At 37.2% G+C, this 27,124-nt stretch overlaps 5 protein-coding genes across 5 annotated transcripts; 3 read left to right on the top strand and 2 right to left on the bottom strand.

The window, feature by feature from the left end:
- Positions 1-227: 227 nt before the first annotated feature.
- Positions 228-5,768, bottom strand: ppcdc (phosphopantothenoylcysteine decarboxylase). Its single transcript, XM_015002523.2, has 5 exons — positions 5,559-5,768; positions 4,848-4,943; positions 4,247-4,375; positions 3,947-4,115; positions 228-716 (listed from the first exon to the last, which is right to left on the bottom strand). The coding sequence occupies exons 1-5, from the start codon at positions 5,700-5,702 to the stop codon at positions 631-633; spliced, it is 624 nt and encodes a 207-aa protein (XP_014858009.1). The 5' UTR covers positions 5,703-5,768; the 3' UTR covers positions 228-630.
- A 62-nt stretch (positions 5,769-5,830) lies between these two features.
- Positions 5,831-9,822, top strand: hacd3 (3-hydroxyacyl-CoA dehydratase 3). The gene is made up of 11 exons (XM_015002522.2): positions 5,831-6,038; positions 6,756-6,798; positions 6,920-6,993; positions 7,100-7,264; positions 7,464-7,509; positions 7,614-7,724; positions 7,821-7,948; positions 8,040-8,152; positions 8,745-8,851; positions 8,933-9,064; positions 9,162-9,822. The coding sequence occupies exons 1-11, from the start codon at positions 5,961-5,963 to the stop codon at positions 9,236-9,238; spliced, it is 1,074 nt and encodes a 357-aa protein (XP_014858008.1). The 5' UTR covers positions 5,831-5,960; the 3' UTR covers positions 9,239-9,822.
- ints14 (integrator complex subunit 14) lies at positions 9,805-13,966 on the bottom strand. The gene is made up of 11 exons (XM_015002521.2): positions 13,351-13,966; positions 13,162-13,269; positions 12,385-12,540; positions 11,957-12,075; positions 11,714-11,856; positions 11,523-11,615; positions 11,270-11,414; positions 11,028-11,161; positions 10,651-10,769; positions 10,324-10,389; positions 9,805-10,227 (listed from the first exon to the last, which is right to left on the bottom strand). Exons 1-11 carry the CDS (start codon positions 13,570-13,572, stop codon positions 9,994-9,996), a joined length of 1,539 nt encoding a protein of 512 aa, XP_014858007.1. The 5' UTR covers positions 13,573-13,966; the 3' UTR covers positions 9,805-9,993.
- Positions 13,967-15,154: 1,188 nt separating this feature from the next.
- Positions 15,155-19,808, top strand: LOC106927165 (sodium/potassium/calcium exchanger 1-like). The gene is made up of 5 exons (XM_015002528.2): positions 15,155-16,417; positions 17,511-17,765; positions 17,853-17,942; positions 18,081-18,238; positions 18,342-19,808. The coding sequence occupies exons 1-5, from the start codon at positions 15,515-15,517 to the stop codon at positions 18,583-18,585; spliced, it is 1,650 nt and encodes a 549-aa protein (XP_014858014.2). The 5' UTR covers positions 15,155-15,514; the 3' UTR covers positions 18,586-19,808.
- Positions 19,809-20,084: 276 nt separating this feature from the next.
- Positions 20,085-26,724, top strand: LOC106927164 (sodium/potassium/calcium exchanger 1-like). Its single transcript, XM_088006250.1, has 9 exons — positions 20,085-21,973; positions 23,364-23,423; positions 23,707-23,815; positions 24,341-24,421; positions 24,750-24,838; positions 25,024-25,275; positions 25,357-25,446; positions 25,567-25,733; positions 25,827-26,724. Exons 1-9 carry the CDS (start codon positions 20,900-20,902, stop codon positions 26,074-26,076), a joined length of 2,172 nt encoding a protein of 723 aa, XP_087862376.1. The 5' UTR covers positions 20,085-20,899; the 3' UTR covers positions 26,077-26,724.
- Positions 26,725-27,124: the final 400 nt, after the last annotated feature.

Below are 27,124 nucleotides of genomic sequence, written 5' to 3'. Positions count from 1 at the left end.
AGAAATGGTTGCGTTCCATCACATCCACACAACAGTTTTCAGTTTGACTCTCTGTGAGGACCGATTTTACAGATTTAAAACCACGTTTGACGAAGTGATGATTGCCCTGTGGCTTTTTAATAAAAGTTTATTTGCATAAAAAATTGAAAAAAACTGAAACAATAGAAATCAATGCATTTAGCTAGAAATTCTGCAGCGAAGCAACAATAACATAACAAATGAACATGTTTAAAAGTTTGACTGAATGGCTTTTTATTGAAATTATTTTACTTCTGAAACAAAAATAATAATAAAAAAAGATGAGTAGAGATGTCAGAAGATCCCTGCATGAAAATTATCTCTCTGTAATATGGTTCCATTAAGTCCAGGTGACAGTGAGCAGTTCAAATACACACATTCTCTTTTTGAGTTTTTACTGTGGTTGACTGACACTGGTTGCAAATAAGCATAGAAGTAATTTTCTGGTTAGATTTCTGCTCTCACCAGAAAAACAGCTCTAACAAGTTACACGACTCAAGAACATTCTCTTCACCAGCGAACAAACAATAAAGAAACTATGTGGGACAGATTATAAAGAGTTAAAGTATTAGTATTAGTTCGTATCGACCAGTTGTTTTGTGTAAGAAATCTTCATGTTTTCTGTGACTCGTCTGGTTTTGGAAGATACTGCCTGACAGCACTGACGATAGTCGATACCTCAGCCATGGCGCCTTTACCTACACCAAAAGAAGAAAAAGTAATTGATTGCATCAATGAGGAAAAGAAAAATCATCAATCTGACTTTGTATAGTACATATTCAAGTGTAGAACAAGCCTTTAGGCACAAGCTCCATGATCAAGATACACACACATTCTTGCGAATCCTGGCGAATCCTGGTACGTATTCAGGAAAACTGCTCTCTACATTATTCAGATGTAGAAAAGAACATCTGAAAAATGAGTCACTCAAACAAACCTAAAGTTACTAAATTTATTTGTAGGGGTTAGCCATGTGTTGTTGACCCCTTTTACTTTCATTTCTTATGAGTTAGTTTTTATTATTGTAATTAAGTCTGTATGAATTGTAGAGGTAATCATGAAAACACAAAATTGTATTTGATTTGATTTAATTATACAATTTTATTAAATTGTTGTATTTACTTATTTTGAGATATATTTATTTAACTTTTCAATAGTTATACAGAACACACACACACAAAAAAAAAACATTTACGGGCTCAGGAGTCCCAGTCAGGTGTTAGCAACAGGATGTAGAACTTGGTGTCAGTACTGAACAGCTCTAGATTATACACATTGATAATATTATCGTACAAAGCTCTTCAAGGATTGCGAAAATGTTCAGTCCGATGTATTTCAAAATGGCTTCCCATGTTTTGACAAAAATGTCATCTTTGTTGTGCAAGCGATGTTAGATAATCAAGAGACACTGTTCAGGATAATCTTCTGACATTATATTGTGGATGAATATTTTTTTCTATTTATTTTTGGCTCTGATCTTGCTTTGAGTCAGTTGATACGTATGAAACATGATAGATTATAACCCACAATCAACCCAAAATAACACAAAACGTGATTTTGAGGCAAACTGTCCTGCAGCAGAATTTGTAACAAACTATCAAAACTAGAGAACTATGAAATGACCAAGAAGGAAAACGAATGGCACCCCAAGAAGCTATGCCTCTACTGGTTAGATCAATTATGTACCTTTTTTATTTTTTTGGAGTTCAAATAAATAGCATTCCGATTTTTTGGAGTGCTATTTACAATGGATACAATGTTCCTCGTATCACAAGGAACATTATGATACAAATTTACCAAAGCTATACAAACTGTAATTAATCAAAGCAATCTTTAGCAACATTAGAAATGGATGAATGGAGTGAAGCACAGAAAGTGTAACACATTGTACTTTGTAATCTATACATACCATATAGAATATCTGATAAAGCAGACAGGACTGTGGTCCAATGATTAGTGATAATAAAAGCCTACTTTTTTCCAGCAGTTTCTAATGACCGTTGCACAGTAAGTTCTTTTATTTACTTCTGCCTTTTCAGTATCTTAATGATTAGCAGTTGTTCACCAACAACTGCTTTTGCTGTGTCATCCAGGCATTCTTTAAACAGACGTATCGGTGGCCTGACCGCTTCAAGGCCTAGTTTACAAGCGATCAATGACAGATACCAGACAGTTTGCGCACCAAACACATTACTGTGAAGAAAGGCCTGAAAAATGAAGGCATCAGAAAACATGTTGAATCAAACTAAACGGTGCATGAATCTGATTTTTTAGCTGTTTTGATAAAGAGGTATATTTAGCGGCAAAGATACCTTAGTCACAGTTAAATCAGACGAGCACTTTGGAACCGCACTGGGTCACGTCAGGCCTGTGTCAAATTAAAGGCGCCTCTATTAGGTAACCTAACGCATTGCATCAGGAACTATCTGAGGACATAAACCTCCTGAACGCACTCAGCAGGTTGATATGGCCTCCCACACTGGTGGCATTTACCATTTCCTTTTGTTCAAGCAGTCTTTCACTCTGCGGTGACATTTTTTCCGTCAGTGGGGCCACCTATTCAGGAAGTGTTTTTTTTTTATTTTTATTTTATTTTTTTAATCAAAACATGGAGAATATCATATAGAATTTAAGCTTTTATTTCAACACCGTGTGCCTCTAACAATTTTTTTTTTACTTTTCAGTATGTGTTTTAAAAGAAGCGACAATCATACGGTGCCTGAAATGCACCAAATGCAGTTATTTTTGCAACTTTGTTTTGAAGAAGACAAAGTTCCTGTTTATCATTTCACTGTGTTCTGATCATTTTCTGGGCTTTATCTGTAATAAAGGTTCAGAAAGCAGTAAAAATAAAAAAAATAAAAAAGCTGTTTTTTTCAAAACCTTTTTTTTCCTTTTTTTTTTTTACCTGAATACCAATAACCTTGATATGAAGCAGAAAAACCCTCCCACCTTTTCATCAAATTTTTTAGGCCATGTTTCACTATGACCCCCATCTTTCTCTTTACCTGACCAAGTGGCAAAATCTGTAGGTATATTGGGGAACGTTTAACATCGTCCGAAATCACAACTAAATTTGTCACAACTGAATATACTTCAGATCTGAGTCATCCTAATTTCACTCTTCTAAGCTGCCATGATCCTTCGCACAAATACTTTCACCGACAAGAATGTGCAAGCCACTGCTGGGTTAACAGTACTAAAAGACGATGATTCATTTCCCTGCTGTTTATGTAATGATGACTAGATGTAAGTTAAGGTATCGGAACAGATCAAATCGTGTGTTCTCAGGAAACGTGGTGAAAAGGGATGATTAATGTGGTAATAAGCTGGTAAAATATTATGAAATTCAATGCGATGCTATTCACTTTAGCCCTGAGAGTCAGCAAAGATAAGCAAAGAAAAGCGATGACTAGACTGTGAATGCTATATTGTGTGGATAAAACTGGGACTGCTGAAAGAAATAAACGGGTATCTCTCAAGACAGCTTGATGTCTCTTAAGCTACAGCCGTTTTGCATAACCACAAAGGTTAAGGTCCATTTAACTGACGTCAAGAAAACTCAACTCGAGTCAGAAAGTACCTGATCCCACATTTAACTGGGAATTAACAAAAGTGAGAGGAAAAGTTCAACAACATATTTCAAAATGCATTCAAGAAGAAATCCAAGATCAACATATATGACAGATTTTACACCGAGAGAAGACGGATCACTTTTACCGACCAAGACCCGTTTAAAGATAACTTTTTTCTGCAACTTGTTGCAGGTTTGCAGTGGCTTTTTGTTCTTTATCTTTTACTGTCCCATGTCCAACTACTTTTGACTTTTAGCTCAACAACAACTTTTATTTATTTATTTTTTTCTAATCTAGTAAGTCGCAGACAATTTTTTACCTTTTACAAAAACAAAAAAGCATAAAAAACCTACCTTCATCCCCACAAACTAGTTTTTTAGATATGCAGGGGATTTCCACATATCCAAACTCTTTTAGCCTGGATACCTGCTGGGCCGTAATAGGATGCATCCACATAGCTGTGTTCATAGCAGGACAGAAGAGGAGAGGTCGACTGGTATCCCAGGCTCTTACCACACATGTCTGAAACAAAGAGATTCCAGTCAAACAAAATTGTTTAAGAGAAACTTTATGACAGGATGTTGTTGGCAATTAGATTTTCCACAGAGAACATAACAGAATATAACAGAAAGAACATAATTTTACATTCTTACCAATAAGTTGTCACAGATGCCACTAGCAATCTTTCCAAGAGTGTTGGCATCGAGAGGGGCAATGATCAGCAGGTCTGCCCAGCGCCTCAGCTCAATGTGCAGCACAGGGTCGGATCTGTCTGTCCACAGCTGAACAAGAGACAGAATGTCTGGCTATTCTTATTTTTTAACCTCTTCTCCAGAAGGCCAAAATTACTTGCTGGTCTCTAACCAGATGTTTGTGTCTGAATATCCAGAAATATTCAGACAAAGCCATAGTCAAAGCCATAGCTTTGACTATGGCTTTGTCTGACAGCTTATACAGCAAACATTTTTATTACCCTTTTACTTTACTTCAAAAGTGAAATGTGTTAAGCTATTGTAAAAGAAATAGAAGCAGTAGCAATATAACTGCTGCTCTACTTAAAACAGATAAGATTATACAGATAAGGTTATATGATTTTGGCGTAACAATTCCGCTTACATATCATGACACAGTGAAATCATGGCATTTTGACTCACACTTATACCATAAGAATCTCACTCCATGCGTTTATTAAAAACAATAGCCTAGAATTGATCTCACCCATAACATGTTCTAATGCTTCCCACTTATCATTACCTCCCACTCATCCTTGTCAGTATAGATCTTTACTGAAACATCTGAAGGATTGTAGAAGTGTTTGGCATGCTCTGTAGTGATCACTCTTACATCCACCTGAGGAAAATATAAAAGAGAGACAGATATATCCTGTGGGGGGAAATGATTGTAAACTCTCACCAGTCTATATTATTTCAGGCTCAGTAAACTGGAATATCATCCACAAACTTCAAATTGAAAATCATACTTTATGCACTATGATAATGTGATAAACTTTAAACATTTTAATTGTAATGATTATTATTTACTTTGATGCAGTAATTCATGCAAAACCACTGCAGCCACATAATGAGAGCATGTACTGTAGAGTTCATGGATATGATTTTCAGTAGGCTGACATTTATGGATTTTATTTTTGTATTGTACTAATATTTCAACTTCCTTCGAAATTAAATTTTGGGGTTGCAAGTGATAATCGTCATCAAAATTAATGCTTGAACTATATTACTGAGTTTATTTAATCTATATAATGCACAAAAGTATTACGGTTTAGATGATTTACGGTTTATATTATACTTTTATCTTATTACATGTAACAGTGATGCACTTGAATTGTTACTGCCTAATGTCTCCACCTCGCGGCAAAGGTAAGGTCGTGCAGTTTGATTAACAAAAACGTGTGCTTGATGTGTTTAATGAAAACCAAGCTTTAATACGAACAAATTGGCTCACCCCGGAGAGTTGAAGAAGCTCGGAGACCAAAACTGGAAGTTTCAAAGCTGCGACGCTTCCTGTTACACCCACAAGAACACGAACCGTTCCGCAAGATTTCGACAAATCAGTCTTCAGAGACGAGACGAGATCGTCTGACTGCATATTAGCCGAAAAATCACCAAAATGAGATTGATTAGCTGCAGAGGACCTGTACCACTTCCGTAAATACACTTCTCCATCCAATCACAGGAGGAGACCAAGCGAACGTGCACGAGTACGTCTCTGACGCGACAAATTGTGACCGCGCATTAGCAGAATATTCTGGCGAAGACCTCAGAGGAAGCTAGCATGCTGCAAGGGGACTTCATTCATTTCCTTCAGTGTTATTCAGTTTAAAACAAGCATTTTCTGAACTTTGACATGACGCTGACACCTCTTGTTTACTGGGCTCAACGTCACGAGGAAATTTACCTGCGTGTAGAACTGACAGACGCCCAGGTGAGTTCAACCCACCTGCTGTCTTGTTGGCAGCGCTCTTTGAGTTTTATTTAATACCGCCGACATAAATATATGAATGCAAATGAAGGTGGCTGTTGGTTTGCATGCTGGTATATTAATACAGATTATCTTATGTGATAGGACATACAAGGCTCTCTGTTACTTCCTCACAAACACGTTAATAACTCTGTGAAATGAGATGACCGCCAGGGCTTTAAGAAAATGTGTGGGTGGTTCTCGGAGTAATAAACCCTGAAAAAAAAAAGCCTCTGGGCCTTATGAAACGCGGGGGCGGATTTTTCTTTATCAGGGTGTTGTCCACAATGACCATCCTAAACTTCGCAGCAGTTTACCGCAGTCTCCGGTACATTTTCCCTTTTGGATTTACTAAAAACATTTCTAAAGACTCCATCTTTTATTGCCGTTTATTAATGACATAGACTGGAAATAGAGCGCATCCGGGGCGGAGAATATTAAGGTGTTAAACAACCCTGGTTCTTCAGAAGTTGCTAACAAACATTATGAATAACAACATAGTTAAATCTCAGTATTGGTTTTGGACTATAAAAGGTAGGTTTATTTTGCGTTGAAGTCATTCACTTTTTTATAATTTTTTCTTTTTTTTTTAACTTTGCATTATTGTGCAAACAGGAAGAGAATGTTACTTATATTCTTATTCCGTAAGAGGAAGTGCTCACTATCTGTCTGTTTCTGCAGAATATTGATGTCCTAGTGCATGAGAATGTCCTTAAATTTCAAGGTGAGAATTGTTTCTTTGTATCCTTAGTATAAATTTTTTAAAAACATTTTTCAGCATGTTTAAAGCGTTTTTCTTTTGAAAAAGCACACAATTTGTAACTTTCTTTGGGATGCTTCTGCAGCTCTGGGGCGTGGTGCTAAAGGACAGCACAATTATGAGTTCAGCTTAGAGTTTCTTTTACCAGTAAAAACAGAGGTATGCAATTTTTTTCAAGTTCAGTTTTTCTATTTCGCTTTTTCTTTCTTTCTTTCTTTTTTTTTTTTTTGATGTGACATAATTTGTCAGTAATTTGTGCTTTCAGGTGAGCCACAAGTCCACACAGCGGCAGGTAAACATCACAGTGCGGAAACAGCAGCGAGGCTGGTGGGAAAGGCTGACTGTGCTGGAGCGTAAACCGGTTTTCCTGGTGCCAGACTTTGACCGCTGGCTGGACGAGTCAGACGCTGAGATGGAGATCCAGGAAAAGGTGATATAAAATTTGATTTCTTTTGTTTTACTATCACCCAGTCTGTTTTTGTTTACGCAGTCTATGTTAATTTCTACAGGTGTTTTCAACATGACAAAATGTTTCTTTTGCCAACATTGTGTGTTGGAATTTCTTTTTCAAAAATTGAAGTATTTATTCCTCTTCAATAATTCTTCTTATTTCTCCTAATTTTGTTAAGGAGGATAAAAAGAACAGACTGAAGACTGTGAGGCATACAGAAGAAGGTAATTATGAATTCTGGTCAATGACTATTGTATCTGGAGATTTTCAGCTCGTTTGCCTACCTTTTGGCGACATGGATAAAATGTCTAATAATTTAATGTTTCAGGGTTTTTTAGCCTCAAAACAAGCTTTTTGCTTGTTTACAACCTCGTCCAGTTTCTTGGATTTTCATGGATCTTTGTCAACATGACTGTACGCCTCTTCATCTTTGGGCAAGGTCAGAAATAGTAGTGGAGCGTAGTTTTATTTCTGCATGTTTTTTTTTCTTTTGCCCTTTTTAATCAATAACTTTAACCTCTGAAACTAATTTCAGATTCACTCTATGACACGTTTCACACCATATCAGATGTGATGTTCTTCTGCCAGACCTTGGCATCAGTTGAGGTGTTGAATGCTGCTTTCGGTGTGGTTCGAACTGGTGTTATTCCCACTCTCATACAGGTACAGCACAGTCCTTTGTGAGTTTTATAAACCAGTTATTACAAATGGAGTAGAAATGTGTAAAAACCATTTTGTTTTTGTTTTTTGGTAGGTAGTTGGAAGGAATTTTGTCCTCTTCATCATTTTTGGTAGTCTGGAAGAAATGCACCACCGACCTGTTGTGTTCTTTGTTTTCTATCTGTGGAGCGCCATTGAGATTTTTAGGTAAGTAGAGGTGTGTCTCATTAAGTTGAAAATGTATTAAAAAGTTTATTTATTTCCACTGTAAAAATTAAAGCTTGGATATTTATTCTTATTTACACACAGATATTTTAAGACTTTTAAAATGTTTATGATTGGGGCTCGCAGCTCATGAACGTTCATGTCCAACGTCAGTTGGACATGAATACTGTTCTGGCAGAATGGTCAAAAATTGCCACAAACACTTATTTTGTCAAAAGCCTTCCAAGAAGATCTGAAACTGCTACTGTTGGCAAGTTAAACTATAGGGATTACAGCTTCACATTCATTTGTTTGTGAAGCTGACAAGTAAATACTTTTGGCTACATAGTGCAGACATATTTAACAGAATATAATTTGATTATATTCTAATTTATTAAGATACATCTGTTATTAATGCCACATTGATCCAATTATAGAGAAGCAAAGGTAATATTTTGATTTTTGTTACCAAGCATGCAGAATATTTTCATTTTTCATAATCATCGTCCGCAGGCTATTTAAGCTACGGTTACAAAGATGTATTGTAATAAATGCAAATGTTAGCCTACAAGCAAACATTACATTCTACTTTCAGGTATCCGTTTTACATCCTTGGCTGCTTTAACACAGAGTGGAAAACTCTCACTTGGTTGCGCTACAGTGTCTGGATACCGCTGTATCCATTAGGTGTTTTAGCTGAAGGTGAGTTAGTTCATGTGTGAGTACATTATTTCTTTTACATCAACATAATTGATATATATCTGACGTTTTTATCCCATATAGCTGTTGCAGTGGTACAGTCCATCCCCATATTTGACCAAACCAAGCTTTACAGCATTCCTCTGCCAAAAGCCATTGGAACTTCCATCAACTTCTCTTACGTCTTGCATGTCTATCTGGTTCTCATGTTTCTGGGTAAAGTCAACAAACGGGAAGAAAAGCGGTCTGTTCTGTATCAAATGCGTTTCTTGTAGTTCTGACTGGTTTTTTTGTTTTTTTTTCTGCTCCGCAGGGCTTTTTATCAACTTTCGGCACCTTTACAAGCAGAGGAAAAGGCGCTTCCGGACCAAAAAGAGGAAGGCACAGTAATTCTCAGCACTAACAGTAACCCTCCAAAGCCGCTACAGCCTGCACACATTTTCAAAGCCAACCCTGCTTTAGTTCAGAACATTTTTTTTTTAAAGTGAAATCCTTTTCTTTCACCCCTTTTGCTCTCTTAAGACTTCCTCTACTTTTTACCATTCTACATATTGTGCAATGATGAAATTGCAGTCACATTCACTAGTAATTAAGTTCTCATAAACCTAACGTTCTAGATTATTGAGCCGCTGTCAAGATCATGTTGGATGTTTTTTTTTTTTTTTTTTTTCTCAATGGTGTTTATGATTGCTCGATTACCTTATTTCTCAGCATCAGGTTCTGAAAATATGACCTCACTATCTTCACCTGATGTACAATCATTGCTTTTTAAATGAAAAATGAATGATATCCTCTAAATGCATTGTTTATTTTCTTTTCTTTCTCAAAGATCTGTGAAAAAGTAGTGACCTTTCAGTTCAACTGAATGATCCACCATGAATTTTATTATCCTTTCCTTTTATTATTCTAAATGTCCTTGAATTGTCATTTTGATAACTTATGACACTGAATAAACATTTTAGAAAGATGAGTAATTTAATTAGTGGTCAATTTGGGAAATACATTCTATAAAGAAACGTAAAAAAAAAATCAAAATATGTACAACATTTTCAGTTTCCCAACAGACATTTTGTACAAGCCCAGTTTGTATGGCTTCAGTTCACTCTGGCTCAGTACAAGCCGAGTCACAGCTTGTACATTGTGACTCAGCTTGAGAAGTCTGTGTGCATGGGGACAATGTTGTGATCAAAAGCTGCATACTGGGAGTCACCAGAACTGGCTAGTTTGAGTTGGTGTGCGGCATGAGAGAGCTGGAAAGCAGCATCTGGATGGGCCGAGTCGGGCAGCATAGTGCACTCCCTCTCCAGCAGCTCAGCCACGCCCTTCAGGAGCTCCCAAAAACCAAAAGCCAAGGCAGCTTTCCGCAGACGATTTAGCTCCTGGTGGAATTAAAAAACAGAAATCGGATGTTTTACTTGTATTTAGAAAAAAAAAAGTTTCTACATGTTTTTCTAAATCATTTGTGCTAAACCTACCTTATAGAAGGTCTGAGTTTTATCAGGTAATTTCCTTGCGTTCCTCAAGATCTTCTGAACATCAGTCTGTACGAAGACAAAGAAAAACTTGTTAAGAAACTGACAACTAGTTAACATACAAAACATGACTTTTCAAAAAATTCTTAAATAATTAAATCTTGAACTTTACACCTCACTACCCATGAGGATCGTTTTTAACAAAGAACTACTGTAGTTTTAGTTTAGGTGCTTCCACTTTGTTGGACTTTTAGGTTATAATCCATAATGCACTATTTGTCAGATGTTGTGAGCAGTGAACAGATTGTTTTAGCCGTGTTTTTACTGTACCTGCAGTCCGCTGGCTTTTATCCACACAGTGACATTCTGAGCATAGCTTCGCTTGACCTGTGGCTGCACAGGGAACGGACTTTTACTGTCATCCTCTCCGTACGGATTTTCAGCAGCCTCTGCAACACAATAAAGATGGCTGTGCATCAGAGGAAAGTCAGTCAATCCATATCATTGTGATCGAAATAGAACACCGAGTAATCATTAACTGATGTACACAAATAAAAGACCTTTGATCTGCACAACAACAGTGACCCATACAAGCATGGGGGAGTTGTATGCTTACTCAAATTTGCACAAGAATTCAAAAACAGCTTTAGGACACATGAACCCTAAATATCATACAGCAAACAGATGTATTTGAAGTAAGATGTTACCTGAAACTGGTCCCAGATGCGAGATCTTGCCTAGCCAAGGTAGAGGATCGGAACCAGGCTCAAACAAAGACATCATCAGGTTTGACTTCTTCTTGCTGTCTGCTTGGGAGTACAACATGCCAAACCACTCCGGCCTGGGATCAAAGCAGGACAGTTACTGAATTTAGAGATCATTCACAAAAATTAACTTGCTGTCATGGAATGTAGGACATCCCATGTATATCAGCTCTGTTATTGCTCACCCTAGTTGGACCAGAGCCACCATCCCCTCAACCTTTAGACTTCCATGTAAAAGAACACAAAAATTTGGGCTTTTCCCAGCCATTTGGCTCGCTGAAGGTTCCTCTTCAAGTTCATCAGTGGCACCTGTGCCAACTTCATCCACTTCTGAAATTAGGTGCAAATATTACAACACACACAAATCAAGAATTCAACTTCTTTTATTGTTTATGCTATGCTGCTCCACAAATCACTCTCAGCAAAACAAAAACAAACCTTTGTTAACAGCAATGGGAAGAACCAAGTGTCTGGATATTACAGGGGGGCTGGAGATGTCAGCAATTTCAATGAAGCCCACAATTTCCAAATCTGAAACAAAAACAAACATATATAACCCATGTGAATATGTGAATTTATTTCATAATAAAAAAAAAAAGTTTAAATGATTTTCAATCCCTGACAAGTACCTGTGCTGACAGCTCTGGGAATAGGCTCCACCTCCTCGTCCACCACCACCGGCTCAGGACGGGGGAACACCTGAACATCTGAAGACAGATTCCCGCAGTGCAGGACCGCGTGGAAGGGGGAGTACGCCCGGTCAATCAACATGCTGGAGGAATGGAAATGACAGGGCAAAGAAATATGCGTCATTCAGCATAGTAATAAACAACTGAACAAATGAACAACTCTGATAATCAGCTCAACCTTACCCAAACATTGCTTGTACACTCTTCATGCAAAGTGGTCCATCCACAGTGAAGATCTGTCCATCCCCTCCACTGAGACGAAGGAGCTCCTCCAGGTTTTCCATGGCATCAGTCATTTGCAACTTAAATAGCACAAAACAAGTGCTCATTATTGGAACTATCAAATGGAATACTTAAATATGACACAAGTTGATCTTGAGTTGCAAACATGTTGTATAACGAACAGGTTGATACAATTATGTATAAAATTCTAAAATTAATAAAATTATTTGCAAGGAGAAAGAACAGTAATAGATGTTGGGAAATTAGACTTAAATTACAACATGATTCTTGCAGCTCTATTGCATTTGGCCATTTATCTCCACAGAATTAGACTGAGTAACTGATTTGAAATCAAGGTAGAATGCCAACAGAAATGTGGACTGCTGTACCTCCTCTGCATTGGCTATACACAGGATGAACATTTTGGTGGGGAAAGGGTAAGGGAGTGGAAACTTTTTGTCATCACCACGATGTTTCAGGGTTTGAAGAGAGTGGCGTAGGGAACCCTTTCCAATCCCAAGAGATCCGTCTGTAACCAGCACCACCTACAGGACAAAAGAAGGAAATGCATAACCGTGAGCAACTAAGGATGAGGTATTACTGAAATAGCAGGAAAACAAAGTGAAAGAGTAAAATTAAAAGGGCTGCTTCAAACCCACAACCTGAAAAATTATTATGAACATAATGAAATTACAGAGTGTGCAAGTGTAATAGTTACTGGAAGTAAGATTAGTTTGAAAAACTTGAAATGCAATTTCATGAAAAGGTAAAGGGATCACAGATATTTGAAAGTGGAAGAAATAGCAGTTACTTTAAAAATGACTAATTAAGCTTTAAGGGCTGTTTGGGTTTCTCTTTTTTTAGCGGTTCTTGGGTGTGTGGGAGGTACACACAACTGCAACGATGCAAGTTGGAATCAAAGTTTCACACATAGTAATCAACTAAAGAAGACTAATGATGTCTTCTTTCAATCACATGGGTAAATTATTTTCCCCAATAACATCATTTTTCAATTAAAAAAAATCAGAAAATGTTTCCTATTGGACAGATCAAATTTACTGAACAAAAGTTTTACTTTGCACCGAATATGTCCAAATTAATGACATAGAAAACCTCCTGTGTGAACACAACTATCAACCTAATAAACTAAGAGAATTGCTGAATACCTGACAGGGACAGCCATTGCCCCACTCCTGCTGAACAACGCTACTGACTCCTTGTAGAGCCAGCTCAAGACATGTTTTGTCATAGTCTTCCAAGTTACTAAGTGCCTCCTGCAAACAAAAACATAGACAACCAATTTTAATACTGAAGATATATTGTGTTTTGACTTTACAGGCATAAACTGATGTTACCTGTAACGCATTGTAATCCCTAGTGAAAGGCACCAGCAGCTCCCAGAGGGAGGAGAAGGCCATCAGTGCAGTGAACTCCAAGCGATAGTTGGAAGCCATGTGTTCAAACAGCATGTTGAGTCCGTGGACAGCCAGGTTCTTCCTCTGGAACTCCTCGATACCATCCAGGGACACTGGTCGTGTCATGGACAGTGACACATCCATTAAAACCACTGTAGGCATTGCTGTTCACCGCCGATCCGATATCCACAATAAAACAGTAGATTTAAAATTGCTTCCAACCGTCCGATTTACGGTTTTACAGCAAAAATCACTGAAAACTACCAAGCTTCAATTAGAAAAAAAAGAAAAAAAAACGTCATTAATGGCGTTTGAAACTTAATTATACAGGTTAGTACAGGCTAACGGAAGCTAGTTTGTTAGCCTTCTGCAATGTAGCAACTAAAAGAAAGAAACATTCCCTACATTATTCATCAAATATAAAAGGATATATATCCATGAGTAAAAACGCAGCGGAAAAATCATGTATGAAACATAAAAACAACTAACACTCTAGTCGTTCTTGTTATTTAGCTTGTGTTGCATTATAAGTGCACCAACAATTCCGTCCGACAAACAACTTGTAAATGTATAGTTCCTATGTAATCTAAAATTTTGCAGAAATTACAACGATTGAATAGGAAGCACATATTTAGAGCTGAACTAATATCTACAGACATCTGAGATATAAAATGGGAAAAAAAATCGAATTTTGTCTTTTCTAACTCCTATTTTATATCCACTCTTGGTAGTTTGGTGTGTTTGATGCCCCATGGAAATAAATTGTCACAAAAATGCTGAAATCCGACCTTTTATTTTTTTTTTTTAGATTTGTGTAATATTTGCGAACTTTATTTCCCATTAAAACTTGCTTGTATTGTATTTGGTTCTGATCCAAGTTTGTCCCTTCTGGGACCACTCTCACGAAATACACGAAAACGCCACGCCCGATAAAACCCCGAAAAAAAATCTTATCGACTTCCTGTTAGTGAATCTTGTTCTTTTTTAGTGTGACAACAAATTTTGCAAAGGTACGAAGGAACGTAACTGCCAGCACCCACTCGGCAACCAACTCGGCAGCGACTGCTTAGTGAAGTTGGTATGAACCGACATTTAGAACTGTTCAAAAACGTTTCACTGTTTGTCCTGCAGATGGCGCCGATTTAGTAAAAGACTATTTTATCTGCTACATCTCCTAAAGTTGCTTTTTTCCTTGTTTGTATTATCTGAAAACTTGCTTGAATGTCATCCTTGATTTTGTAATCTGAAGAATAGAGGAAAAACGTAAGTCTGTGCACACTTTCTTTACGAATATTGGGATTTTAAGTCTCGTTATTATTATCCCTATATGTAACATTTCTATAGACGTGAAGTTTGTCCAAATTGGTTTACATATTCTTCAAACTCATTTTATTTAGCCAAATGGATATTTTCACCTGATATTTTATGCTGCTCTTGACAGTTTGTCACCATAGCACCAGAACAGTTCGTCCTCTTTTTCTGTTGCCGTCTGTAACTGTAGCATGACTTAGGGTCAGCGTATTTTCTTTGCAATATATTTTAGTATATTTTAGACAAATTTGATTAAACACTTTTTTAGTTTTATTTGTAGTTTTGCCATGTTTTATATATGTTCTTAAATGTAATCATAATTAATGTTGTGCATTTAAGCTGTAATTTATATCACCTGTTAACATTGGGAACCGTTGCTCTGTAATTTTAGTGTCATAATATGTTATTTAATCGCATAAGGGCAGAAGCTGGACTGACTTTAACCACCATCATGATTTCAATGAATCGACATAAATAGTACACTTTTCAGAGTTCTCTATTTTCCTTTAAAGGGAAAAAGCTTGAAGGATTTAAACTGTTTTATTGACTTTAAATGCTTGCAGAAAAACTAAGTTTCATCTTGACTTGCTACCAAACTGTTAATTGAATTGAGACTTTTTCTTCTTTACAAACAGGTTTGCCCCTAACACATAAAGACCCATACCCAAATAAGACAGCAGGAACTGTGGATCTTTTAACTCCGGGGTTTGGGGTTTTATTAAAGACATTTTTTTTTCTTTTTCTTTTTTTTTTTTTTTTGGAGCTAAGCAAGTGAATCTGCTATTAGCACAAGATGGAGACTACAAGATGTAGGTCTCCGCAGCTGATTGTTTTTGCTGTTGTCTTCCTTGGTACCCTTCACAATTGGATCGTTGGTGCTGAACCCACTTTTACTTTGCCTCACATTGTAGACGATTTTGAAAAGACTACAGATCACGCAACGGAGGAATTTCCTGTTCAACATTCTACATATTCAACTCCATATAAAGAAGGACCTGAACATAAATCTTCATTTTTGGATCCAATAGATGATCACCATCCTTCACCGGAGACATCCATATCTGATCCAAACTCCCGTGTCCGACGGATAAACACGATATACTTTAGTGATCTTTTTTCTCTTGAGGATCGGAGACATGGATGGGTGGCCCTGCATGTTTTTGGGATGATCTATGTTTTTGTGGCACTTTTAATTGTGTGTGATCAATTCTTTGTTCCTTCGCTGGGGGTCATCATGGAAAAGCTGGCCATCTCAAATGATGTTGTTGGAGCCTCGTTCATGGCTGCAGGAATAGCCGTCCCATGGTTCATTACCAAGCTAATCAAAGTCCTCTACTATCACGACAATTTAACTGTGAACATTAACCCAATTATTGGCACTACAGCTTTCAAAATGTTGTTTGTGATTGGAACATGTGCCATGTTTTCTGCAAAGGTTCTCCCTCTACGTTGCTGGTCATTTTTCAGAGACTTATCATTCTACATGCTTGGCTTCATTCAACTGATCATTTTCTTGTCGGATAGTGTTGTCGCATGGTGTGAAAGTGTGATTCTGGTAACCGTTTTTGTACTCTACATCGCCTTTTTGATATATGATGAGAATGTGGAACAAATAATGAAGACCCAACTCCAGAAAATCAAAGGGGTGATGAAAGCTTCATTTGTGAAGAAATGCAAAAAGGTGCTCCCGATAGAGGTAAAGCACTTATGGTATATATGACTATATTTAATATTTCACTGCAGAATTACAGTAAAATGTGTTTTTAGAATTTTGTTTCGCTATGCACAATTTTTAGGTTTTTGAGTTGAAGTTTGAGTGCTGAATTTTATGTAAACCTCAACTTAACGTTTACTGCCCCAATGCTGTATCTGAATCCTTGCAAAGTATTTAAAATAGATTGTTATTTTTCCTGTGGAACTAAGGGTTAATGATCTCTGAAGAAAAAAATAATTTGTGTTAGTCCAAAATTAGTTTGCTGAAAAGAGCACTACATTAGACATAATTAAGATAAGTTTAGTGACTGACTTTTGCAGTCAACACATTGACTGTGTTGACTTTATAATTAATTGTGTATAATAGTTGTGTATTATACAATTGTGTATAATTGTGTATCAGTGAAAGAAAAGTCACGTTTTTGTCATGCTATTTCAAATGCACATATTTTACCATCTCTGGCGATGAAAACCTGGATAGATGTCGAGGATGTGCGAATCAAGTACTGTACAAGTATTCGTACTAGATATCGCCAGCAGATATTGAGACACATTTTTTTATTAGGTTTATTTTATAGTGACAGACAAATATTAACATAGACTGAACTGAACAGAACAGCAGTCCCATACTTGTATCATGGTGCTTATTACAAATAATAATTTTTTGTAGTTTGTTGTAACCTTTTTAAAGCCGTGTTAGAGTGGTATGTTGAGACAAATGCATGTCACTTTTGAGAAAAACGTAGGAGAGATTGTAGCATCAGGCAAGTCATTGGTGTGTGAGTTAAGTGGGACATAATCACAAAGCTAATTTCAAAGGTGTAATATTGATGAAACATAGTACACAGCCTCTACTTTCATGAAGCATCTCACTGCGGCGTGGTATCAATAAATGCCTATTAATAATTTATTTGGATTGCCCATCAGGGACAAATATCCTGATGTAAACATTCTTAAATACATCTTGGCTCTCTTTTATCTCAGTACAACTTTTTTGTGGAAGTTACTTTTTAATCCTTTTTCTTTTTCTGATGTTTAAAGGGCTCCATTTGTCTTTTGTTTGTCACATTTAAAAGAACCCCCCTCACCCCCAGGTGTTTATACCTGAAGGTGAGAATGATGCACAAGGCCCTGGAGACTGTGATGAGGAATGTGGCAATGAAAACAATGGCGGATGCAATGAGAAGAAGTTTGTTGAGAGCAAACTGCTACAAGGAGCTACATCTCTGTCTTTACGATGGCCTGACAAATGGCAGGAACGAGCCGCCTATATTATCCTGTTGCCAATCATCCTTCCTCTGTGGCTCACACTTCCCAATGTTCATAATCAGGTAAGGTCAGATTAATGTTTTGGATCTTTCAGAGTAATTGTTTTTTACTACTTGACCTATGATTTTATTTTGGTGTTTGATTCACAGAAAGCCAGAAAATTCTTTGTGCTGACCTATCTCGCTTCCATTGTGTGGATTGGGATCTTCTCCTACCTTGAGAGGTGGTGGGCTCATCAGGTGCAGTGTTCCTAAAAAAACAGCACTGTTGTTCTTAAATAAGAGTCTAATTTTGCACTGAATTCCTTAGGCTGTATGTGTATTTTCATCCTGGATTTTGGATTTAATCCTACTAAACAGTATTTTTGTATTTTAAAGGTGGATGAGACGTTTGGTGTGATGGGTCCTATGACATTCGTGGGAGCACTGATGTCCAGCTCTGATTTTATAACTAGCCTAATAGTGGCTCGTAAAGGCCTTGGAGACATGGTTGTGTCCGCTAATTTGGGCAGTAACATCCTTACTATGACTCTATTGTGAGTAAATAGACTGAATTGTCATTGCTCAGATAAGATGAGAGAACAGGTGTTCAAAGATTTGTTGGTCTCACTGTTATTTCTGTGTTATTTCATCCAAAAGTCTTCCAGTGGAATGGTTCCTCTACTCAGCCATCCATGGTTTCTCCCCTGTAGCTATCTCGACTGAAGGCCTCTTCTGTGTCAGTATCCTCCTCTTCGTCATCCTCCTTGCTGCTGTCATCTCCATTATATCTTTTAAGTGGAGGATGAAGAAACTGCTTGGCCTCACCTTGGTCCTTCTCTACCTTATTTTTATGGTCATTAGCATATTGATGATGTTTCAAATCATTATATGCCCTGTGTAAAAAAAAAAAAAAACTCTAAATATGTTTATGTATTTTCTTGGATTCTTCTCTATAAAACGGATCCATCCTGACATCTACCAGGGTTTAAGGAAAGACGTTTAAAAGAGTTAGCGTGATAATCAAATTATTATCAATATACCAGCTGAATACACTTCATGAATATAAATATATATTTTAGCTGTTAAATAATAACTCAAGTCTATATAGGTGCAGTTTTAACAACAAACTTGGCCCCTAGTGAAAAAGTAATTGTCACTTTTCCTAATTGAAGGCAACTGCCATCAGTTGTTTGCAGGAACTGGCAGAGAGTCTTTCATTGCTGATGAGAAATTTTGGTCCACTCTTCTTTAAATGGTTGCTTTAATTCAGCAGTATTACAGAAGCATTGATCACAATTAGCCTCAATCCAATTTAGGTTCAAACTTTCACTAGACTACTCCAAAACCTTCAAAACATTCCATACCATTCAGAGGTGGACTTGCTAGTGTACCACTGTGCCTTATGTGTACAGCCTAAGTTCACTTATGCTATCTACCTTTGTCTCATCAGTCCAAACCAGTCTTTTCTTTCTTTAGATCAAGACATGGATGTGTTGTTTTTGGAGAACTTATTTTTTGTTGTCAGACATGTTTTTGTTAAAGTGCTTTGTTGATTCTACAGGCCTCCATGTAAAACTGTAAAATTAAACAACCGAAAAATAGGATCAATAACAGTTAATTCATGACTCAACTAAAGGCAATGATTACTTTTTTTGTTTTACATAGGCCGAGCTTTGATAGCTTTTTCCCTTAGTAAATCATTAGATAACTGCTTTTCGCTTGGACTCTAGTTATCTCAGTCAGATATTCTAATTTACATCATGATCTGAAACGTTATATTGTGACTAAAAATGCAAAAACAAAGGAAATCTATATTAAAGCAAATACTTTATAAGAATATAAAATAGTTTTTGGTGTGTACTTTTTCACTATTTTTTTTTGTTTAATAAAAAACAATGTGCTGAAATCAGGTGGTTTTGTTCACATAAAGTTAGATTTAAAAACTTAGATTTAAAAGAGCAGGTAAGCTAAGCTCTAGAAGACATAATGTACTTTATTAAAATTACTGTCTTGTTTCTGTGTCTTTAATATATTTATTGATATATAAAGGTAGCATAACACTTTTTACTTGTATGTTATTCATTGTCTTTTTATTAAATTATATAAAAAGTATATCCATAAAAATACCGTGTGTGACCTGTTTTCTCTTTAGGGATTTAAGGTTTTGTATACATCTGCTTTTCATTTTTCTGATTTTTCTTTGCAAGATTCAAAGCACAAATACTTGCACAAACAAGTCTAAGCAACATAACTTAGATTTTTCCGGATGTTTCTAGAGAAGTTGTGACGAAAACTTTAATTTTAATTCACTCATCTTTTTGTCAAGTATGTCATTATAAATTAGCTAACAACCTACACAAGCCTCCTCTAAAGGATGTCCTCAGACATACACTCACGGCACAGAGGTTGACTTATGTCAGGTCGTACACAAGAACCTATTGGAGTGTTGAATGTGAACATCCTGTTTCTCAAGAAAAGTCACCCAGGTGAAAACATTTCAGAAATGATAGAGGAAGAGTTTCAAAATGTAAATTCCTTCATTTTCAGTCCTACGTCTATGCACTATGACACCTTGCTTACTTTTACTTTACATCGTACAGATCACTGCTGAGGTTACATTTGCAAAGTGAGAGTGAGACAATGCAGCTAATCCTCTTAGAAGACTTCAGGTGTTAGGTATTATGTTGATCCATTGTGAAGACTCGTTCTGTGCCCTACATAAGCCTTTAGTCGTTGGGCAATAGTTTTTGTTCGTGCAAGTACATTTAACCTGGAAAAGCTGCATTGGGATTTTGTGCCATTGACTGCACGTTAATTTTAAGGTAAGTCTGTATCATTACTTGTTTTTTTTCTTTGTTTTTTTTACCCCTTTATTTCATTATCTTTTCTGATTAACATAAATTTACTAACCTACCTTACAGATTAGTTGAATTTTATCATCAAAAATCTTGTCCAGTCTTTATAAATTTCATAATTTTGTCTAAATGTCTTGCAATTTTTTGAGTGCTTTTCTGAATGTTTAAATTGAGCTGGACTTGTGACTAATTTTGGTGTATTCTTCCATCTACAATAGGTTGAATTTTCCACAAACTCAATGATGTGACATGAATCACTCTACTCTTACCCCATGGTCTGTTGGGGACAGAGCTGGACTCTACCGAAGCTTATTTATGCTGCTTAATTCAACCTAGCCACCCGGAGCGCTGCTTTGGAGGATGATGCATTGTCATAGAAGGAAACGGCTCCAGCTGAGCCGGGTTCTGTTTCTTCTCTCCGGAGTTTTTCTCTGTACCCTCTACCAGCTCACCATTAGTGCCAGGCTGCAGGCACCAATGCCAGTGGCTCAGATTGGAGAGGATTTCGGAGAAGGGTCAACAGAGGGCGTTGAGGATGCCACAGCAGAACCTGGCCAGCTAGAGGAACTTCTCACTACTGCGCCCGACTCAGAGCCCACAGATCAAACAACACCAACACATGTGAATCCTCATACTGATAAGGATTTAAATACAAACACACACACGGATATAACTAGTGATTTCAAAGAAGCCTCGTCCACTGAATCCACACTGTTGCCAACCACAAACCGGACTTTGGTGCATTGCATCTACGTGGCCCCAGAACCACCTCTGGTGACACCCACCCCAGTTCCAGCTCCACCAGTTACAACCGTCTCCCCAGCTCCACCTGGTGAAGCTCCTCATGTCAAAGGCGAATACCCTGAAGATATCTTTTCCATCGACGATCGCAGACGAGGATGGGTGCTTCTTCACATTGTGGGAATGATGTACATGTTTGTTTCTCTTGCGATTGTCTGCGACGAGTTCTTTGTGCCCGCACTGGGAGTTATCACAGACAAACTGGCCATCTCTGATGATGTAGCAGGCGCCACCTTTATGGCGGCCGGAGGCTCTGCACCTGAGCTCTTCACCTCTCTTATAGGAGTCTTCATCGCCCACAGCAACGTGGGCATTGGCACAATAGTCGGCTCTGCAGTTTTTAACATTTTGTTTGTGATTGGGATGTGTGCTTTGTTTTCTCGGGAGATTCTCCATCTGACCTGGTGGCCGCTTTTCAGAGATGTTTCATTCTACATACTTGACCTCATCTTACTGATCATCTTCTTCTTGGACAATGTCATAATGTGGTGGGAGAGCATGATGCTGGTGGCCTGTTACAGTCTCTATGTTGTCTTTATGAAGTTCAATGTGCAACTGGAGCGAGAGTTCAAGACCCAGCTCCACAAACACAAGAGCATTGTGAAGGTTATTGCTGTGGAAGAACCTGAAAAGGTAAGCAGCTATGTAATAAAACATCTTTATGCTTAATGTCCTGGATTACCTATTTAGCTTGATAAATCTCTGTTAAGGCTTTTATAGTTAAAATTATTTTCATTTGGTGCTGGACAACTAAAACAATGTTCCAGGAGAATCAGGAGTGAAAATAGCTACTCTTTCATTTTTTTCTTTGTACTCAGTTTATTAAATGAATGAACATTTATATGTTTAACAGTTTAAAGAATTTTGTAAATAAAAATACACGTTTAATAAATAATTATGTTTCAAGAATCAATAAAATAATAATAAAGAGATGAAATGTGGAAATCACCATTAGAAAATGTTTAATTTATTATATATTAAAACATATGTATTATTTGTCATTTAATTATTTTTTAGAGCTGTTTTACACCGTCTGTTGAATTGATTTTTATGTTTTAGCTTTAGCTGTCAAAGTTAGACATGGCCAGCACTGATATAAGGAAGGTGATTGGCCAGCAGGTGATCTGGTGTGCATGTTAACCAATCAAATGTCAGAATCTGTGTATTGGACAATAGTGACAGTTTGAATTATTTCATTAGGGACTTTTGTAAAATAAATTTGAAATCAACTAATAAATATTGAAATAATGATATATATATTTTAACATTTAAAGCATTCAAGTTTTACTTCACATTTTGTGTTTAAAACATTGCCATGACACATCCCAAAAATATAGACACATTTATTCATATTTATTTAAATGATCACATATATAAAATTACATTGGACAACTTATTAATTCGTTTTGCAATAGTAGCTCTTTTGACCTTTGATACACACGGTATGCCTGTGTTATATTCTTTTGTCATTGTTACGCAAAGTAGCATTTATGTCAAGGAAGCAGCATCTGTTGTCACGTGTGACATTTCATTGATTCATTAAGGTTGAAGAAAATGTGAAATGAAACTAGTGTTAGATTGGCCTGTGCAAACCAAAGCTGATCTGCTACATCAAACAAATCTTTTTTTTTGTTCTGCAGAGCTGCACAAATTGTTGCATCAACATTCATTTCCTTATCATTGGTTTGAGAGATTGAGACCATAACAAACTTAAATTTGTTTTGCGTACTTATAATGTAAATCTTTTGTTGTGCTGCTTAAGCTAGGCATAGTAATGATGCAATTATTGACTTATATTTGAAGTCATGCATAACAACACTACAGTGTACAGTGAGTGTACATTTTGAAGTGAGGACAGGTTCACTTACAATGCTAAGGTAGTCCAAGGCATGAAGATATGCATGTTTAATAATGCATTACATTTTTACTGGTAAGACCTCAAGAGTGTTGAAACTTTCATAAATTATAGCAAAATAATATACATTTGAATGATTATCACTGAAACACACATTCTTGCACACAGACAAATGGGGAAGGAGAAGATAATGCCCCTCCTGCTCCAGAGGACAAGAATCGGTTAAAGGTAAAAAAAAATAAATAAATAAGAAAATTAATCAACCAACTCCAGGAAGTGATAAACCTCTAACTCCCTGATACCACAGTGCTGATTGTTACTGTTTTCATGCATATTTTGAGTTTTTCTGTTTGTGTTCCTGCTCACTAACAAGCCTCACTCTAGGTACTGATTCATCATAATGAACATATTGAGCAAAAACACCCTGACCTCCACTTGGAAATGACTTGCAGTGACGTGTCGTGTCTGTGTTGCGAGAAGCTGTCGTGACCTCAGCCATCTTTTTCCCTAGTTGAAGCCATCCCTTCAGCGAGGGGGGAGTTCTGCTTCTTTACACAACAGCACCATGAGAAACACCATTTTTCAGCTCATGATTCACACATTAGACCCTCTGGGAGATGGTAAGTACCACATTTATGCCTCTGACGCCTTTTGTGATGGATAACTGCATGATAATAACTTTTACACAGACTTCCTGTGTGGTATGTTCTGCCCAGTGTAAAATGGATTAGCTAGGTGTCCCGTATGCAGTCATCTCTAAGTCCAGATTGATACTAAGTAGATAAATACTCCCTCAGTATGAAGAAGGATCCAGTTGTGGATCCAGGTTGTGTCATAAAAAAGAAAAAACATTATTCTAGTGCCAAAACTGGTAGTGAAATAATTTATCTTTCTATGCTTAAAATTTTACAAGAGTTATTCTGTGATTTCTTTTTTCTTTTTTGCAAAACTATTGCTGTCTTTGAATTTTACATGTTTATTAAGGTAGCTTAGCTGCTGTGTTTATATCATTGTTGCTGCCTGCTTTGGCTCTTTTGTGGACTCACAATATTGAATATGTGTTTTCAAAAGGAGTAAATATTTAACATTTCACACTTTCTGACTTATTAATGCATTCAACGTGATTATTTGCGTTTATTTTGAAGGAAAGTTTAAGGATAAGGCTGAGACCTTGAACAGTGTGGCCAGACGGAAGTCAGTTTCCAAGTCCCAAGAGAAAAGTGAAGGTAACAGGAAGGATCTGATGATCAAGCACTGATATTTGAACAGAATAGTAGATCAGAGGTCGTATTAATGAAATGTAGGAGTATGATACAGATATTTTAAAGCTACTAAATGCTCCCAATATTTCTTGTCAAAAGAAGCCCTCATTGGCTCTCAGAGTAAAGTTTTCTAAAGTACTGTAAAATTAGGTACTTTGTGGCTCACACTGATGCAAAAATTTTTTTTAAAATGTGTACTTGTTTACATACTTTAATACTCCATATGACCTTTTTTGGTCCAAAACCACCTCAGACAAATTTCTGACTAAAATGTTTATGATTTCCTCCACAGGCAAAAGTGGAAAAACTGAGGAGTCCAAAGAGCCAGAGGCCGCCCCAGCCAAAGATGCAGAAAAGAAGGAAGAGCCAGAAGCAAAGAAGGTACTCGCTACCCATGACCTGCTGACTTTCAAAAAGCCCAGAAGTCAGTCTTTGATACCAGTCTATGTAAGAATCAAAGCACAGGGATTTCACTATTTATATCAGGTTTTATTTTGACTAAAAAAAAAAAAAAAATTCTTTCCTCGTGTTATATTTGGACTCCATCTCCTTTCGTCCTTCTGAAGGACGACGTTCCGGCAGAACAAGGTGACTCTGAAGGTTCAGACGATTCCGACAGCGACGAAGACGACAGCGATGAAGAGACTGAGGAGTCCAGTGAAGATGAGGATGAAGATGAAGATGAGGAGGAGGAGGAAAAAGAAGACGACCCACTGTCTTTACAGTGGCCTGACACACCACGCAAACAAGTCACCTACCTCTTCCTGCTGCCCATAGTCTTCCCTCTGTGGCTCACAGTTCCTGATGTTCGGAACCAGGTTGGAGACGTTTCAAGGTGCCGCTGTGATATTCTGAATTCCTCTACAGGTCTGCCTTTATACTTTGACTTTACTCAACAGAAATCCAGGAAATTTTTTGTGCTCACCTTCCTGGGCTCCATTATGTGGATTGCTATCTTCTCCTACCTCATGGTATGGTGGGCTCATCAGGTCAGTTCATGCAGTCCTTCAATACAAGAAGCGAGAAATCAACATTCAATTTATTTTGAATCCCTAATTAAATTTTCCACGTTATTTCTTTCTCTGATTTTTTGTTGTTGTTGTTGTGAGGTGGGAGAGACCATCGGCATCTCAGAGGAAATTATGGGCCTGACTATCCTGGCGGCAGGGACCTCCATCCCTGACCTCATCACCAGCGTGATTGTGGCTCGCAAGGGCCTGGGAGACATGGCGGTGTCCAGCTCTGTGGGCAGTAACATCTTTGACATCACAATGGGGTGAGCTCTCACAGTTTGACCTGCCAGTATTAGAACATAATCAACTGATTGCCCCCACAAGTGATTCCTGCATCTTTCATTTGTCTCTGCCAGCCTGCCCATCCCATGGCTCCTGTACTCTTTCATCCACGGTTTGGCTCCAGTCGCTGTCAGCAGCAACGGCCTTTTCTGTGCCATCGTGCTGCTCTTCCTCATGCTCCTCTTCGTCATCATCTCCATCGCAGCCTGTAAATGGAAAATGAACAAGGTGCTGGGCTTCACTATGTTTCTCCTCTACTTTATCTTCCTGGTGCTCAGCGTCATGCTGGAGGATCGCGTCATTGTCTGCCCTGTTTCCATCTGAGACTGCAAACACAAGCCTTTTTTCCACAGTAGACACTTTCCCATGGAGGTGGAACTTAATATCGCTTTTTAAAAAAAAGTAATTCTCATGAAAACCTTTTTTGTTGGACCATTTGAAACAATAATTGCAAGTAAATTTGATATACTCTTAACACCAATAGTAGCACCGCACAATTTTTAGTTGTAAAAGTATCTATGCAACTGTGTTCAGAGTGAAATATATCTGTTTACTGAAGTTTTTATAATTTCTTCCATGTCCATAGTTTTTGACTTGGGCTTGGAGTATGTTTAAAAGTACAAAACCTGTAATTTCATCTCAAGGTTCTCAAGGTTCAAACAGAACTTTCCTTTGGTGAAACTTCAAGTTTAATCAGACCTTTAAATTAGTTTACTCAAAATGAATTTGTATTTTCTTTGAGGACTTTAAAATCCATTAGATGTTATCTATCTTTGACCTTGTTTTTCTAAATTGCATAGAGAGCTCTTTAGATGATAACATTGCAAAGGCACAGAAACATCCAGGTTTTATAAATGGCACACAGTCTGGAGCCCATGTTTTAACATGTTTGGATTATGTGGTGTAATAAACACATGATTGTATTTACATTGCAAGTTAATTATCTGCTTTTTAATAAAGTTGTTACAGTTATTTTGCTGTTTGCATCCCCCTCAGTTGCTGTTCAAATCCGGGGCGAGTCCCAGTGGGAATCATCCACTCGGATGATTCCCTCATCCGAGTGGATGAGGGAATTTTGTGTGTTGAAGCGAAGAAAAATCACAAAGTAAAAAAACTCTATTAAGTATTTTTTAACAGATTTATGCAACTTTTATTTCAAAGTGCTTTGCAATAAAATATAAAACTCATGAAACATGAAGGTTTCATAAAACATCAGTTAATCACACAAAGCAACAAGCAAACTAAATGTTATCTGTCATCTATCCATGATTACATGAATGTAATCATATCAATAATGCTACTGCAGTAACGAGAAATCAGATTTTTGATCAGATGAGACGATTGATTTATTTGCAACCAACATTCAAAGGGC

Source organism: Poecilia mexicana, unplaced genomic scaffold (assembly GCF_051168715.1).
Source record: "Poecilia mexicana isolate PSO_F unplaced genomic scaffold, ASM5116871v1 scaffold_6, whole genome shotgun sequence".
NCBI classification, from domain to species: Eukaryota; Metazoa; Chordata; class Actinopteri; order Cyprinodontiformes; family Poeciliidae; genus Poecilia; species Poecilia mexicana.
The sequence above is the reverse complement of the archived record's forward strand: the minus strand, read 5'-3'. Positions and strand labels throughout refer to the sequence as shown.